This window comes from Falco naumanni, chromosome 5, assembly GCF_017639655.2.
Source record: "Falco naumanni isolate bFalNau1 chromosome 5, bFalNau1.pat, whole genome shotgun sequence".
Classification (NCBI taxonomy): Eukaryota; Metazoa; Chordata; class Aves; order Falconiformes; family Falconidae; genus Falco; species Falco naumanni.
The window spans coordinates 17,741,603-17,756,456 of record NC_054058.1 but is presented as its reverse complement, the minus strand read 5'-3'; the positions used below and the strand labels follow the sequence as shown (position 1 = coordinate 17,756,456).

General features: G+C 37.7%; 1 protein-coding gene across 4 annotated transcripts in view; it reads left to right on the top strand.

The window, feature by feature from the left end:
• GYS2 (glycogen synthase 2) overlaps positions 1 to 14,854 on the top strand; it is a 47,383-nt gene that overhangs the window by 21,203 nt on the left and 11,326 nt on the right. For all 4 annotated transcript variants that reach the window (XM_040594435.1, XM_040594434.1, XM_040594438.1 and 1 more), the window contains 4 exons: positions 3,187 to 3,331; positions 9,055 to 9,172; positions 9,580 to 9,700; positions 12,162 to 12,268. In XM_040594435.1, the coding sequence (XP_040450369.1) occupies positions 3,187 to 3,331; positions 9,055 to 9,172; positions 9,580 to 9,700; positions 12,162 to 12,268 (491 nt within the window). The remainder of the gene's footprint in view (positions 1 to 3,186; positions 3,332 to 9,054; positions 9,173 to 9,579; positions 9,701 to 12,161; positions 12,269 to 14,854) is intronic.

Genomic DNA, 14,854 nt, shown 5'->3' with positions numbered 1-14,854 from the left:
AACATTGGCTTGGGGGTGAAGAGCAAACTGCACTGGTGTTCTGCTTCATTGCAGCATATCGGCTCAATACAGTGCCAGGCCCCATGTTGCTTCTAATTCTGGAGCCAATGCTGTCGGCGCAAGCTCAGCTGTCTTTGTGCAGCACCGTGTGGACTAATTTTGTCTCCTGCACAGTCTCATTAATTAAGTTCCATTTAACCTGCCCTTCAACTTGTCTAAGGCTTATTTTCTGAAGTCACTCATCTGGCCTGCTCAGAAGTGCACAATGAGGTTTCTTACTCCACACTAAGTGACGTCAAAGGTCAGGATCTTCCTTTACCAATTGGTGGAGGAAATTGCTGGAGAGCGAGAGCAAATGAAATGTGAGAAGTCTGTGACCTTGGTTTATACTTACTAACGGACATGGAATTGTGTACCTTTGAAAAAGTGCGCCAGAAGTCATGCAAGCATGTGCAAAATAAAATCTTCCCCGTTTCCAGAAGATGAAAAAATTAATAACAATGAAGAAATAAACATCAATATGTGTATGTGTTAAATGTGAAAAATGCCTTCATGCAATCAAAAAAATAAAAACTAGGAAGAAATAAGCCATAATGCTTTGAACAGTCCTATTATGAACCTTTCTCCCAGGGAGTGTCGATCTACAGTTAATGAACATGCCCCAAATCTAGTTTTTAATAACATTTTGTAAAGATTCCTTTCTTGATAAGAAAGGGAAAAGAGAACAAAAAGCTTTTAAAATTTGGCCTGCTGTTTTTATTTACAATTCATCAAAATTGCTGTTTGCAATTTAAACATTTTTTAACACAGTCAGATGTATTTGAAAAAAATTGCATAGTTTTGACTGTGCAGTGGTACCTCATCCATTTGTGTGTCTGCCCAGCATGCTAAAGACCTGTTCCATTTTATATCTTTGGTGCATAGAATGGTTGAACAATCATAATGATTTTTGGTTTTGTTATTGTTTGATATGTGTCTTCCTACCCTGTTTACAATACGTAATTAGGATTTCTGCTCTGAAGATCATATCTGTGATTTTCTTTACAGCTGTTTTGCAGTATTCATCAGTGGTATCTATGAAACATTAGTTAATTAGTTCACCACACTTACATGAAGGGAGTTAGATATATCATGAGCATTTTTTTAGGGGAGTTTTTATCAGAGTTAGCAGTGCAAAGTACTCCAGTGGATTTCAGATGTAAATGTGAATGCTCGACACTTCAACAGATCAGATTCAAAGATATTAAGGTACTCTCCCATTAAAGGAGGAATACGCAGCTAAGAACTGCATGTGAATCGGTTTAGAGTAAGCAAAGCATTATGCTAGAGATCTGTGGAACTCTGAGTCAAATTATTGCACCTTTATTTTCTTCTCCCTCTACCCTCCTGCCCTTTGCTTTTTCTACCGTTCAACGTCTGTAACAAACAAGTTGTATGTTCTAGAGAAAAGATCTTTGACATGGTTGCATTTATGCACCAAGGTTCACATGGGGAATGCATAAAATACGACATATGATGATATAACTGAAAAATGGTATCACAATGATTGGCATATTATGTAGTAAAAAATATTTCCTAGCTTTTCTAAACATCTCTTTGGCAAGCTTAAAAACTCTTGACATACAGGATCATCAGTACCAAAAGAAAGCATCGAGTTTCTCTAGAACTTTTCAGCTGAGATTTTTCAAGACTCATTTTTTGGTCACGTTAGGGTAGCATTTTCAATTAATATAGTGGGAGCCACTTTCCCACCAACAGTGTAGCACCACTGTAAAATTAGAGTGCTCAGTGGATAGAGGAACTTTAGTTTCTTAGCAAAATGGTTGTAAGATATATATACATACACACACACTTATGTAGGTAAAAAAAAATTTGCTTAAATCTTGTTCCCTGAAATGGTTTACATTTGCTGAAAATTCTTAAAATATGTTTTATACTAACTTTAAACATGGGCTTGGCATGAAAAGTCAGTCTAAATAGCTTTACTTCTGACTAAGTTCTAAAGTACTAAAGGCAACTAGCTGTGGCAAAGGTCAGATAGTCCTAACTATAGAAAGTGCTGTCTGCAAAGCTTATCATAATGGTTAAATCTGTTATGGTCAATGAGGTTACAGGCTCAAATGCAATCAAAATCAGACTGTGCATCTAGCATTAGGCAGTGATAATGACAGAGCCCGTTGAGAGTCACTGTCATTCTCCATGTAACTCACACGGTCTATTTGGTGCCCATGCTGTTGACCTTAGGAGGCCAGCATTTCTGTTCCCAGAGGTGAAACATCATGTAAAGCTGAGAGGATGGTAATTTAATTGTAATCACTGACATCCCATAGACATTATTCTTTATTAGACTACACTTTAGTGATTTTTTCAGTGGACTTCATTAGTGGACGTTCGAACTTTTAAGCATGGGCTCAATAGGTGTAGTGCATTTTCTTCCCATCAGGATAGCACAAGCTCAGTTAAAAAAAAGGGGGTAGCTGCAAGGATTAAGAGTGATTTAGAAGTATGTTGGTATTTGAGATGGTCTTACCTAGCAGCTCAACTTACACCTTCTTCTAGAAATTAATGGAGTTCAAATTGAAGTAAAAGGAACAGCAAAAAAATGGTGGAGTTGGAGGAAGAACATCACTAAATATCAGAAAATTTCTCATTTTCTATTTTTCTTTGTTTCCCTCAGGATTTGTGACTGAGTCCTTACATCCCACCTCCCCACCACAACTTCATTTCTCTCTTACCTACCCATGATTCCCACCATTCTACCCAGTCCCCAGGTTCTTTCCTATCCCCATTCATTTTTCCTTTTTTCCCCTATACCTTCAGTTACCAGCAACTTCCCTGCTCTCTAGTTTTCCAACAAGCCCAGGCAAGACGCAGCATGATGTATTGCCAGCCAGCAGGTCAAATAGCATAGATCCTTACCTTTCATGGGATCATTAATCTAGACCTCCTTCCACTGCAGAACTGCCATTTTTTCACAAACATGCAGGAACTGAGACATCTCTTGCTCCTTCAAACTCTTTGAGGCTGATAAAATGGTTCAAAAACTAGAAAGACAAAACAGCATAATCACATGATTCTTATTCCCTGGGGAAATCAAGCTTAACGCAACAGACCTTTGTGGTGGTAAGTCTGATAAGCATATCACACAGGTGTGTGTGTTTGTTTGTTTGTTTTATTATTTAACAGTTTGACATTGACAAGGAAGCAGGAGAGAGACAGATTTACCATCGGTACTGTATGGAACGGGCCTCTGTACATTGTGCCCATGTGTTCACCACAGTCTCACAGATAACAGCTGTGGAAGCAGAACATATGCTTAAAAGAAATCCTGGTAAGACCTGATTTGTTTTCTTACATTTTCTCCGAGTTCCTACATCTCCTTAGACTGAACGAGAATAACAGAGAAAGGTATACAAACATGAAGAGCAAGGGTACATACATAGGTATGTCTGGCTACACTACAGACAATAACAAATTTTCCAAAGTGCAGATAGTATCACTTGAAACTAGTAGTATATGTATTCCAGGAGAAATCAAGTTTGGCACCATTTCTTAACTGCTTTCAGTACCATTTCAGGAGAGCCTTAGTTTAACTCCACGGATGTTAGGCTTTCTTTGCCAGGACATCTCAGCTTCAGGAGTTTTGTCAGTAGCAGGGTTTCCAGTGATGGTGATACAGTCTGGTCAACTGATGAAAGCAGAAGCTGGAACCTTTGTAATACACTTCATCAGCTTTTACGGTGTAAGATTTGTTGCTTTGCTAGAGGTGTGTAATAGATTCTTTTAGAAATGTAGCAAGAAGTTTCATATGCAAAACAGAATGTTAGATGAGTTTTAATTTCCAGTGCTAATGCTTTCTTAATATTTAATCTCTTAAAAAGAAATAAGAAGGCAAAAAACAAGCTGTAAATCAATACGGTTTGTTTCACTCTATCTCTCACAACTAGGAGTAGCAGTGTGGTTGTGGTCATCGTGATCTTAGGACCTAACCCTGATAAGTTGCATAGACAGATATATTTTCTATTAGACCAACCAGTGCCATTTGAAAAACTAGTCAAGATATGTGCCCAACAGTTTGTCTGATTTTTCCCTTTGCGTTAGTCTCATAAAATATGGAACTTACCAACAAATCTTGTTGTTCCATGCATGGCATTTGAATAAGGTCACGATCCCAGTGCGATACGTTATTAAAGTTCTTTTTAAATCAGCACAGTGCTTTATAAGGACAAGCGAAAATACTCCATCTGCAGGTAAGCATCATGGGGGCAAAAATGCACAAAAGTTTTGAGACTGTTTAGCAGGTATGTACACATCTTAGTTGGTTATTTTAAGTATAATAATGCTCAAATGACTTTGGGTTTTTTTTTCGTTTGCTTATTCTTTGTAGTTTTTTTTAAGGTAAATCACAATGCTAATAATACTTTGGGGCAGTTATCCTTGTTAACTTCAGTACTTCAACTCAAATCATGGTTCATGCATCAGGATAAGAGAGTTCCCCATTGCATCCTTTGACTCATTCCTGACTAACTGTTAATAGGATGATGAATTTAGAAGATTTTTTCCTTTTTATGTTAAACATGACAGCTATCTCTTAGAAGTAGTTTAAGTGTTCACTCATCTAATCTGGGATACCTCTGAAAGGCTTTGTTTTTTACAAAGTGCAGAGCACTTGACCTCTGAAAACCAGAGTTTTGAAGCTGTTTTATATTGGCATGAAGTTTCTGCCCACAACAGCTACTCTTGAAAATCTTAGTTTATGTTTTGGCATTTTAGGAAACTGAAATGGGTCTGGATCCAGTTTAATTTGGGAGAGAAAAGCTGTGAACTGCTCACAGATAGAATTTCAGTTGAAGCTGAAGGGAATTCCATGCAGAGATTCACAGGCTTGAGCTTTTTTTTATTATTCTTGCAATTTAAAGAAACTAAGTAAATATATTTAATGTTTGGATTTAAAAGTTTGTGATACATATCATGCTTTGTGTTGACAGAGCTAGGAAAAAATTCCATAGAAACTGATACCCCAAATCCTAGGAGACACTTAGGAGTGAAAATATGTTCTGATGGGAATAAGTAATAGTTTCTTTGAATCTTAGCCCACAAATAAACTGTGTAGGAATCTATTCTCATACTATCTGTTCTTAAGTTATGAAATCAACTTAGACATTGGCTGTTCAGAAAGGTCAGCGATCCTTCAGTAGATCATTAAGCTTGAATTCTGCAAAGGAATGTGAATATTGAAAGAATGTGTACACTTCTTGACCCGCTTTGAAAATAAACTTTTAAAAGGGGGATGTTAACTTTAATTTACATTTGAATTTATTCAGATGTAAACTGAAGTAATATATATATACACAGAAGTAAACTTTGTAACAGAGTTGTTAACTAATAATAACTGAGGAAATGTAGTAAGTAGTGCAGTCTCTGTTTTCTCATTATTAAACTTGGATTATACTTGGATTATAATTCAAATTATAAATCTCATCATTTGGAAAAGACCCTTTAAAATTCATTCGACATGACTGCATAGAAAGATTTTGCACCAGGACAAAGACCAGTTTACCAGTCTAAACTTGGCAGAATGACTGCATTATACTGATTTCACTTGCTGCTGTTATTTGATCAATAATTTATCAAACCATATTTATCAAAAGCTGAAGTATCTAATGCTGAACCAGTTTTCTTTGACATATCATGCAATATTCTGTCAGTGATCATAAATTATATTCCTGTGATGTGAAAACTGATATTATGGGATTTCTAATATTTTCATTCATATATGAAACGTATTTCTCAGTAGTAGTAGAGAAGACTTTGAATCAAAATTTCAAGAGACTGAAGTATTGTTTAAGACTTAGATCTAGACTTTGTATATATTTCATCAAGATGATAGAAGCAAACTGAAAAAGTATGAGTCAACCCTGAATCTTAGTGATTTATCAACAGAAAACATCATACTGTGCTACCATTACACAAATTAATGCAAATTTCTTTCCTATAAATATGGAAGTCAAAGCATTCTGATTTGACCTACTTTGGTCAGTTTTAAAACACAAATGCCATTCATTCATTAAACAACAAAAAAATCAAACCACTTAAAATAGGAGCAAAGCTCTCTTCCTTTACTTCTTCCCTGGCGCAAGGGCACGTTGCATTGCTCATATTCAAAATATTATTGTATGTTGAGCAGAAATAGTAAACTGGATGCTTTGGACCACCACATCTGTTCGGTATCTCAAAGGCTTAAATAAGAGATGAATCGAGCCCCAATCCTGATGAAAGGGTAAAAGACGCTGCTGTTGAATCAAAGAATATGGGAGTAGGTTATATACAGGCTGATGATGATGAAGAGTGTCCAAAACTCCCTGATAAATACATCTGAAAGAGTGGATGGAAACTGGCCAGAAATACCCAGTCAGGGCTTCTTACTTTATTAGGAAGAACTTTAAATGGTTGCAGTCTCAAAGCTATGTCCTGCATGAGCCGATTCTTCCATGCTGAACAAGAAGCAGGTCAGAGGAAGGAGAAGGTATGTGTTTGGTAAAGACAAAGAGAAATGGAGGATGTTTCTGCTCTGGTGATCCCCCACTCACATGAGGCCACATAGGTCTTTGTGCAGAGCTGGTCCTAGGGCTAGGTAGCAGAAGACAGGAATTCAATTCTCCTTTCTTGCCACTGAGAACCAAATCTGAAGTACCTCTCAAGTAAAGATTTCTGATTTTCTGGTAAAGGCTGGTCTTTAGTTTCAAGTGTGGTACTTCAAGACAGGTCAATTGAAATTTTTGGTATTTCATGGTTACTAATAAATGTATTCTTTTTATCTGCTGCTGTTTAACCTCAAAAATCTAAAAGCACTTTACAAGATAAATATTAATCGGGGATCTCTTACCTGGCAGGGGAATACATACACTGCTAAAGCAGACTGTAAATTTCAAGGAGGTCATTAGAAATGGCTGTGGCATTTGCATGAAAAATGTCAGGCACATGTATAGGACAGCATATGGAGAACTGATTGTACTACTTTTAAGATCATCCTGATACGTAATTGTCCTGGTTTCAGCTGGGATAATTTTATTCTTAGTAGCTGCTGTAGCGCTGCGTTTTGGATTTGGTGCGAGAATATTGTTGATAGGACATGGATGGTTTTGGTTGTTGTTGGGTGATATTTATACTAAGTCAAGGACTTTTTGGTTTCTCAGGCCCTGCCAGCAAGAGGGCTGGAGGGGCACGGGAAATTGGAAGGGGACACAGCCAGGACAGGTGACCCAAGCTGGCCAAAGGGATATTCCATACCATACGACATCATGCTGGGTATATAAGCTGGGGGAAGAAGAAGGAAGGGGGCGACATCCAACATTATGGCATTTGTCTTCCTGAGTAACCTCTACCCATGATGGAGCCCGGCTTTCTTGGGGATGGCCGAACACCTGCCTGCCGGTGGGAAGTAGTGAATTAATCCCTTGTTTTGCTTTGCTTGCACGCACGGCTTTTGCTTTATCTATTAAATTGTTCTTATCTCAACCCTTGAGTTTTACATTCCTTTCTGATTCTTCTTCCCATCCCTCTGTGTGAGAAGGGAGTGAGAAAGTGGCTGTGTGGGGCTTGGTTGCCAGCCAGGGTTAAACCACGACAGTAATCGGCCAAAGGAACCATAGATGTTTTAAAGACATCTCAGTATCTCCAGAAATAAGAGACAAATTTTTATCAAGTCTGATGCTTAATGCTAGACATGCAAACCTTTGCTTTAGGGAGAAGGGACAAGGAACCCTGAATGTCAGGCATCCTTGACTGAAAAACCACAGTAGAACTAACATTCAAGTCCTGTATCGCTGGCAAGGAAGAGACTGTACTCCCATCAGTAACCCTGATGTGTGTGGGGAGTTAACCATGGGCACTGAGATCAAAGGAGATACTGTTTTGTTTGTGTGAACCATGTGTGGTAGGGAATTAGATCTTACTGAAGGTCCTTTGGATGATGCACAGAACTTTTAAACACAGTTAACGATTACTAGACACCTAATGACACTTGCCAAGAGAATAAGCATGAAATTGGCACCAGTGTATCCTCTAATAATTAGCACTCCTTGCTGCTTTGAAGTTTCTTTGTATTTAAAGAATCTCTGGTGTCACAAATTAGTATGGGTCTGTTTAAGTCAGTTGTGTTACTATGAAATACATCTGTTGGGGAACTGGCCTCCGCTTTTGTTTCCATACATGACTTCCACAAGCCAACTCAAAACAGGTTTCTTTCCTTTTACTTCAGCTCAGTTTAGGGCAAGCCTTTAAATAGGTGCTGTGCTCTACCAGAAAGGTGAAGAGAGACTGAATTTCAGTGTTGGCTGGAACATACTATGTCTATCTTCTATGTATATCCTGCGACTCTACCTTAGAAGATACTGGAAATGAACAAATTTTAATTGTAAAATGCTCTGGAATTTTTGAGGAGAGTAGCCATAAAAGTGTAAAGCATACTATTCTGTGGTTATTTTTAGCGGAAATCCAACAAACTACTGAAAGGTCTTTTAAAAACTGTTTCTTATATTCTCCCTTTTCTGGTAAATCCTCAGAAGTTTTAACAGAACAGACTTCTCTTGTGCCATGCTGTAAACAAGTGCATAGTATAGCACAGTTTCTGCTTTCAAGAGTTTTCAATCTGTAGTGATAAAGCAGGCAACAGTGGTATCAAGAATAAAAGAGGTAAGGGACATACTGAGGAAAAAAAAAAAAAAAAGTATGGCTAAATGGAGACATTACTTAAGTCTTGATGGGACGGAAGGGCATGTGGAGACCTCACTGTCCAGTAGGGTCTATGCTTGAGTACAGGTCAAAATGGTACCAAGCCACTTCAACACTATAGATGGTGGAGTGCCACATACAATGGCTTTGTGGAGCAAGCTGGGGAAGACCATTGTGTTAAGACAGTGCTGTTCCCTATCGTGAGTGATAAGAGTACATAAACTCTTCATATACTGACAACTGAAAGACACATTGGTTCTTGCCTTAAAGATTTCTCTGACTCTGAAGATATCTACCTCTGCCTTTTCTCTGCTTTTCCAGATGTTGTCACCCCAAATGGCTTGAACATTAAGAAATTTTCAGCAATGCATGAGTTTCAGAATTTGCATTCCATGTACAAGGCTAGGATCCAAGAGTTCATTCGAGGTCATTTCTATGGGTATGCTTTTACTTTTCAAAAATTAGCAATGGTTGTCCAATGCTATTTAAAGCAAGAACCAAAGCAGGAAGACTAATAAGTACTTCACAGAGAAGGTGAAATGTTACCAATGTATTCAAATATCTGTCTGGGATGTTTTAGTCAGAAGCTAAAGGAATTTTAGACACCAGTTCTAACTCTGCTTAACAGATTGTGGGACCAGGCAGAAGATCTTGATTCTTTTTCATTTTTTACCCAAGATGCAGTTTATCAGATTAAGATAGTTAACTAAATTTAAAGAAAGCAAAAAAGCCTCCCTTCCATTATTTTCTTGGAATAAGTTCCTCCAGAATAGAAATCTGTTGCGTGTTTTGTTTGATTATATTTTGAGAAATACTTCGTACTTGTTTCTGTTTGCTTGGTTTCAGCCACCTTGACTTCAGTCTTGAGAAGACCTTATTTTTCTTCATTGCTGGGAGATATGAATTTTCCAACAAAGGAGCTGATATGTTTCTAGAAGCCTTATCAAGATTAAACTTTTTGCTGAGGGTAAGAAAGCTTCTTCAAATGTAGATAACATAGAGCTTATGCTCAAATGGAAGTCACCTGCAAGGATTTCTATGTCATACTCTGGTTTATAGGAAAATAATTAGAGGATATTCAGAGTTTTCATAAAGCTCTCTCGCTGAATCATTTGAGTATACAATGATCTCAGGCTGCTTAAAAATAATTGATTACATAGTCAAAGAAGTTAATCCATGGTTACTTCCTTGTTTTTTAGAGAAAAACACTGAAAATATGATTCAAGAATTTACCCTGAAAGTTTACCTATTAGAAGGCAAATAGAAATAATCCTTTAATGATGCAATTAAAAAATACCTTTTTAAGGAAACTGCTTAATTCATTAGGACCTGACCATGATCTTTTACATCTTTGAGTACTATTATCACATTGGATGGGAATCTTGCATCAAGATTCACAGTGTGGCAGTGGCCTGAAGAATAAGCATGGGGGAGTCACTCCTGCTTCTGTTGCCTCAGGTGAAAAAATGAGTGCAATGTTTCTATATGCCTCTGTGGAATACTTTAATGAAGATAAGACCTGGGCCTTGTCATAAGCAAAGAGCAAAGCACTTGCCACCTACAAATGAGATTGTTGAAAATGTCTCCAGATGTATCCCAAAGACTGATACATTTAAAATAAAAATCATGCTAATAACTTTCAGTCATCTAGCAAGAATCAATTATCTGTTGTCCCAGACTCTCTCTTTTGTACTCTATCATTTCAATGATATGGAAAACCTGGATTAAAATCTTGATGCTGTATTGCTAGCTGGGCTAAAAAATATTGATTTTCAAGGCCCTACGTGCACTTGTTCTACTGCCACCTTCTATTAATACAGCGTTAGAGCCTGTGGACTTTCTGGAAATAATTAAACCATTCACTGACACAACAGGTTGCCTCACATAACTTAAGTATTTCTTCTACAACTTTGCCAGACAACTGACTTTTGTTGTTTGGCAATGCTGTGCAACATCAGCTACCTGGTAGTGGTATTTAACATGGCTGTTAACTATGAATGCTGATAATGCGGAAGGTCTTATGTGATAAGAGGGAAAGAATTGCTTAAGCAACAATTGCAGCAATCTCTGATTTTATCTGATGGTTTATATGACATCAATGACAAGCTAGGCTGATGTCAAAAGAAACAGGCTAGTTTTCCAGAGTTCTCTAGAACCAGATACTGGCACTTGCTTCTTCCATAAGCTGAGCCTGGCTTTATTGAGATATTGTTCCAATATGCATGCCAGCACCCGAATAGCTTTTCAAAGAACACTTGCTCAGTAACTATTTCAAGAGGTAATTCCATGGGGAACAGCAAAATGCCTGCATTATTTGTGAATTTGCAAATGATGGTGCTTCTTAAACAAGTCCCAGTGGTGTGCCTGAACATAAAAAAATGCATAGCATTGCATGGAATTATTTTATTTTATAGAGTTCTTTTCCTTTTCTACTTAAAAACCTTACTAATGTCTTGGAAATAAAATGTGAATGTTGGGACAGATTGTTAATACATGTTGAGATCATAGCATTATAGACCTTGTACCTGCCTTGAAGAGAGAAAAGGGAAGAACCTTACAGTGATAGATATGTCCCATAGATTATTTTACACATTTCCCTGTACCTCAATCTGAGATCATGGCTACTAATAGCATGTTTGTGTGTCTAAAGTTTAGAATGGAGGCAATTCAAGGTAAATTAATTTTTACAGCCCTGAAGAGAGTTCACTCTTAGCTTTTCTTTAAATAGTTGTTGACAGGAATACAACCTCATTCTGCTCCATGTGAGGAATCCCTCATGGACCTGGCATTCAGAACTTGTTAGTGCACAGGAGAAACCAGCAAGTGAAACCATCTATAAGTAAAGGGTCAGATTTTACAGCTTATCCTTTTTGCCTTTGCAGTAGTTGGATATGAGAGATGAGCAAGAAGTTACCTGTAGGTTTTAGTGTGTCTGGCAGATTCTTTGCTGGGTTTCAGGTAGATAGCAGTGGCTATCATGCCCCTTTCGGCCCATAGATTTGGGGCACTATTGCTACGGAAAGTGGCTCAGTTGCAGCTGTAGGGAATCCCTCACCCCCCGCTGGGCATACCTCAGCTAGTAAACTAATTGCTTACTCCGTTGAGCCAACATAGTTTGTGTCAGGTGAGAAAATGTGTAGGATTTTTATTTTTTGCAGTTTACGTTCAAATCCTAAGCTGTGAGAAGTCAGGAAGATCTCTACAGCCCAAACTGGCATTGGGTGACATCTGTTTACCTGTATCTATCCTTAGCTATATGTCTGACTTGGCAAAAACTACATAGCTAAAAGGAGAGGTAGAAGATCAGAGCCTTCCTGGACAATCCATCAAAGTGCATTGGCTTTTCCTGTGACTAATTCTTGAAGTTGGCTGTGATACCTTGTAGTGGGATTTTTTTTTTCACCTCTCTGCATCTTGTGTCCATGTAGGTTCATAAGACTGATGTTACAGTTGTCGTGTTCTTCATCATGCCAGCAAAGACAAACAATTTCAATGTGGAAACCCTGAAAGGACAAGCGGTGCGGAAGCAGCTCTGGTAATTGCCATTCTCACTGAGGGCCTTGTACAGTGGATTGAGGAGACATGCAAAAGTTTCTGACGAAGAATAATGCTCTTTCTTTTTGCTCTGCTAAAATTGAGGATTGTGGGTAACTAGAATGTATTTGTAGGGATGAAAGAGATGGAAATGATAAATAAGGGCAAATATTTATCTTTTTTATCCTAGGTTATTTTTAGTAAACTTGCCTTGCCATTCTTTGTAACAAGTTAGCAAATAGTACTTGTTTTGCAGAGAGAAAGTTTCTAGAAAATCCAGTGTTCTGGATGTCTTCTACCTGTTTCTGGTACTCCCTTGGACATACCATTGAGCTCACACAAAATAAGGGCTGCCTAATAATTTATCAGCGTGAGCTTCCCTGCCACTGGTGGGAAACAGAAATTAATTACACATCCTTTTTATTTAGAAATATGGAAATTTTACTGTCTAATCCAGCAGAATAACAGTTAATAACAATTGTCTGTAATTTTCTATATAGCCTACAATAAGTGATGGCCATGTCCAAGCAGTGAAACTTAGAGCTGTAAAGAGAAAATTGTCACAGCCCTTCTCAATTTAACAGTTTTCATTTTACAACTTCCCAAACAGAAAAGCAAAGCAGGGGCAGACTTAACCGTTACCTCACTTCAACTGCTATGTGATTCTACATGGGAAAAGACACATGTTGTGAGGTATTTCTGAACTGAGCGAAATTGCAAAATTGAAGGTTCAAATTCATAAACAGAACTAATGGCGGGTTATCAATAATGAATTTTGTTTAAAAACAGTGAAAAATTCCATTTCAATTAATGTATTTACACATTAATTTTCTAAGCAGGGAAATGGAAAAGTGCACCTTATCATGTGGCTCGGGTGGTTAAATTCTGCTGCAGAAGTAAGGAAGCTGGTCTTGAAGCTAAGGGACTAAAACCCACAAGACCTAGTTTCTGCTTTTATGCCTGTGTCTCACTGTGCTTAACCTTTCTGCTGCCGGTTCTATATTTATAAAATGATAGAAATCTAAACGACTTAGAGATCTGTAGATGAAAGGCACTGTGTAAGACAAGGATACTATTTTTCTTGTTATCTCATTAACTGCCTCCAGCAGATGATCTCTGGCTCAGTTTCTGGATATCAGTAATCAAGTTGAAGTCTTTGATTAACGGATACTAAACCTGCACAAAACCAGTGACAGAAATAGTTTAACAAGGATCATTGAAATCATTTAGCTTTGCCGTATCTGGAAAAGAAGACAGATGTGAGAAATATATCTACTCTCTAGATTATCTCTGGAGTCATCACACAACATTTCTTGGGACTTACAGGAAACATTCTACCTGGTTACCACTCTGGAAACAGGTACCACAAATGTTGAGGTTGGAATTAATTGTCCAACTCTGGCTTCCTAAAAATAACGTATCTCAGCTGCCTTCACTGCCAATGGAGAGTGATGGTTCACTCCAAATGATGCTTCATCCTATAGCACTTCAGCAAGTGTCTAAGATGAGAGAAGCGAATCATCCTCTGAAATGGACTGTCACCCTCTGCGGATGTGTGGAGGATCTGTGCAACTGGCTTAAATGGTAGATGGCTAAAGCAGGGTAACATAGCCAGAGTTTTTAATGAGAAAGTAAAACCATGAGTGCAGTGAGAAACAGCCATGCTTGTAACAAGTGCTTTTGGCTTCTGCTTTGTCTTTGATATAACGTATGTAATGTTTGAATATAATACAACAGTTATATATTAAATAAATAATATATGGATATTAGGAAAGTTTAAATTAAATGAAATTGCAAAGTTGTTTTTTTTCCTGTTGCATCTCTACTACATGGTTATTTGTCTGGTACTCAATAATACGGGCATAATAGTAACAGTAAAGGTAAACCTAAAGATGTGAAATCATGCAAAAACTGCTACTTACAGCTATTCTTCTCACTGTGTTCTGTGAAAAGCAAAAGGCCCTCTGCATCATTATATGCAGCATTATCATGGTCATAATCTGGAGCTTCTGGATAAAACCACCTGGTATCAGTATTACATAATTTAAAGATGACACAGAAACTGAATACAAGAAGAGGTTGGCACTTACAGAAGAATAGATGATGGTTGATCCGGGATATAAAATCCCTTCTTTCTTCTGCTTTTGAAAGAGTCTATCCTATCTGGGTTAAATTTTGGATATTGTGCATGGAACGAATCTGTGAAAATACAGTCACGAAGGGACTAGCTTGCTGGGTTTTGGATCAATTTGGTTTGATGTTTAGGAGAGAAGAACTAAAATTAGGTATGAGGATTCTCAGCTCCGTAAATTTTAGGATTTCATTTAACAAGTTTTGTCTTAGCTCAAAGTATAATTCTTAGAAATCCTAAAGGCAGAAAAAGTTCCACAAAGTGGGCATTCACTTGCTATTGGCAGCAGCACTTCCAACTGTACTTTCAAGTTAGTTCAGCTAGGGGCAGGATAATTTAAATGACACTTGGAATTTAGAGCAGTTGTTCTCTGGAGTTCTTTGTTAGCTAAAATATAACATTTGTCTGGCACAGGCTTTATTATTAGCTTAAAACATTGCCTGAGCTTTCCAGGAA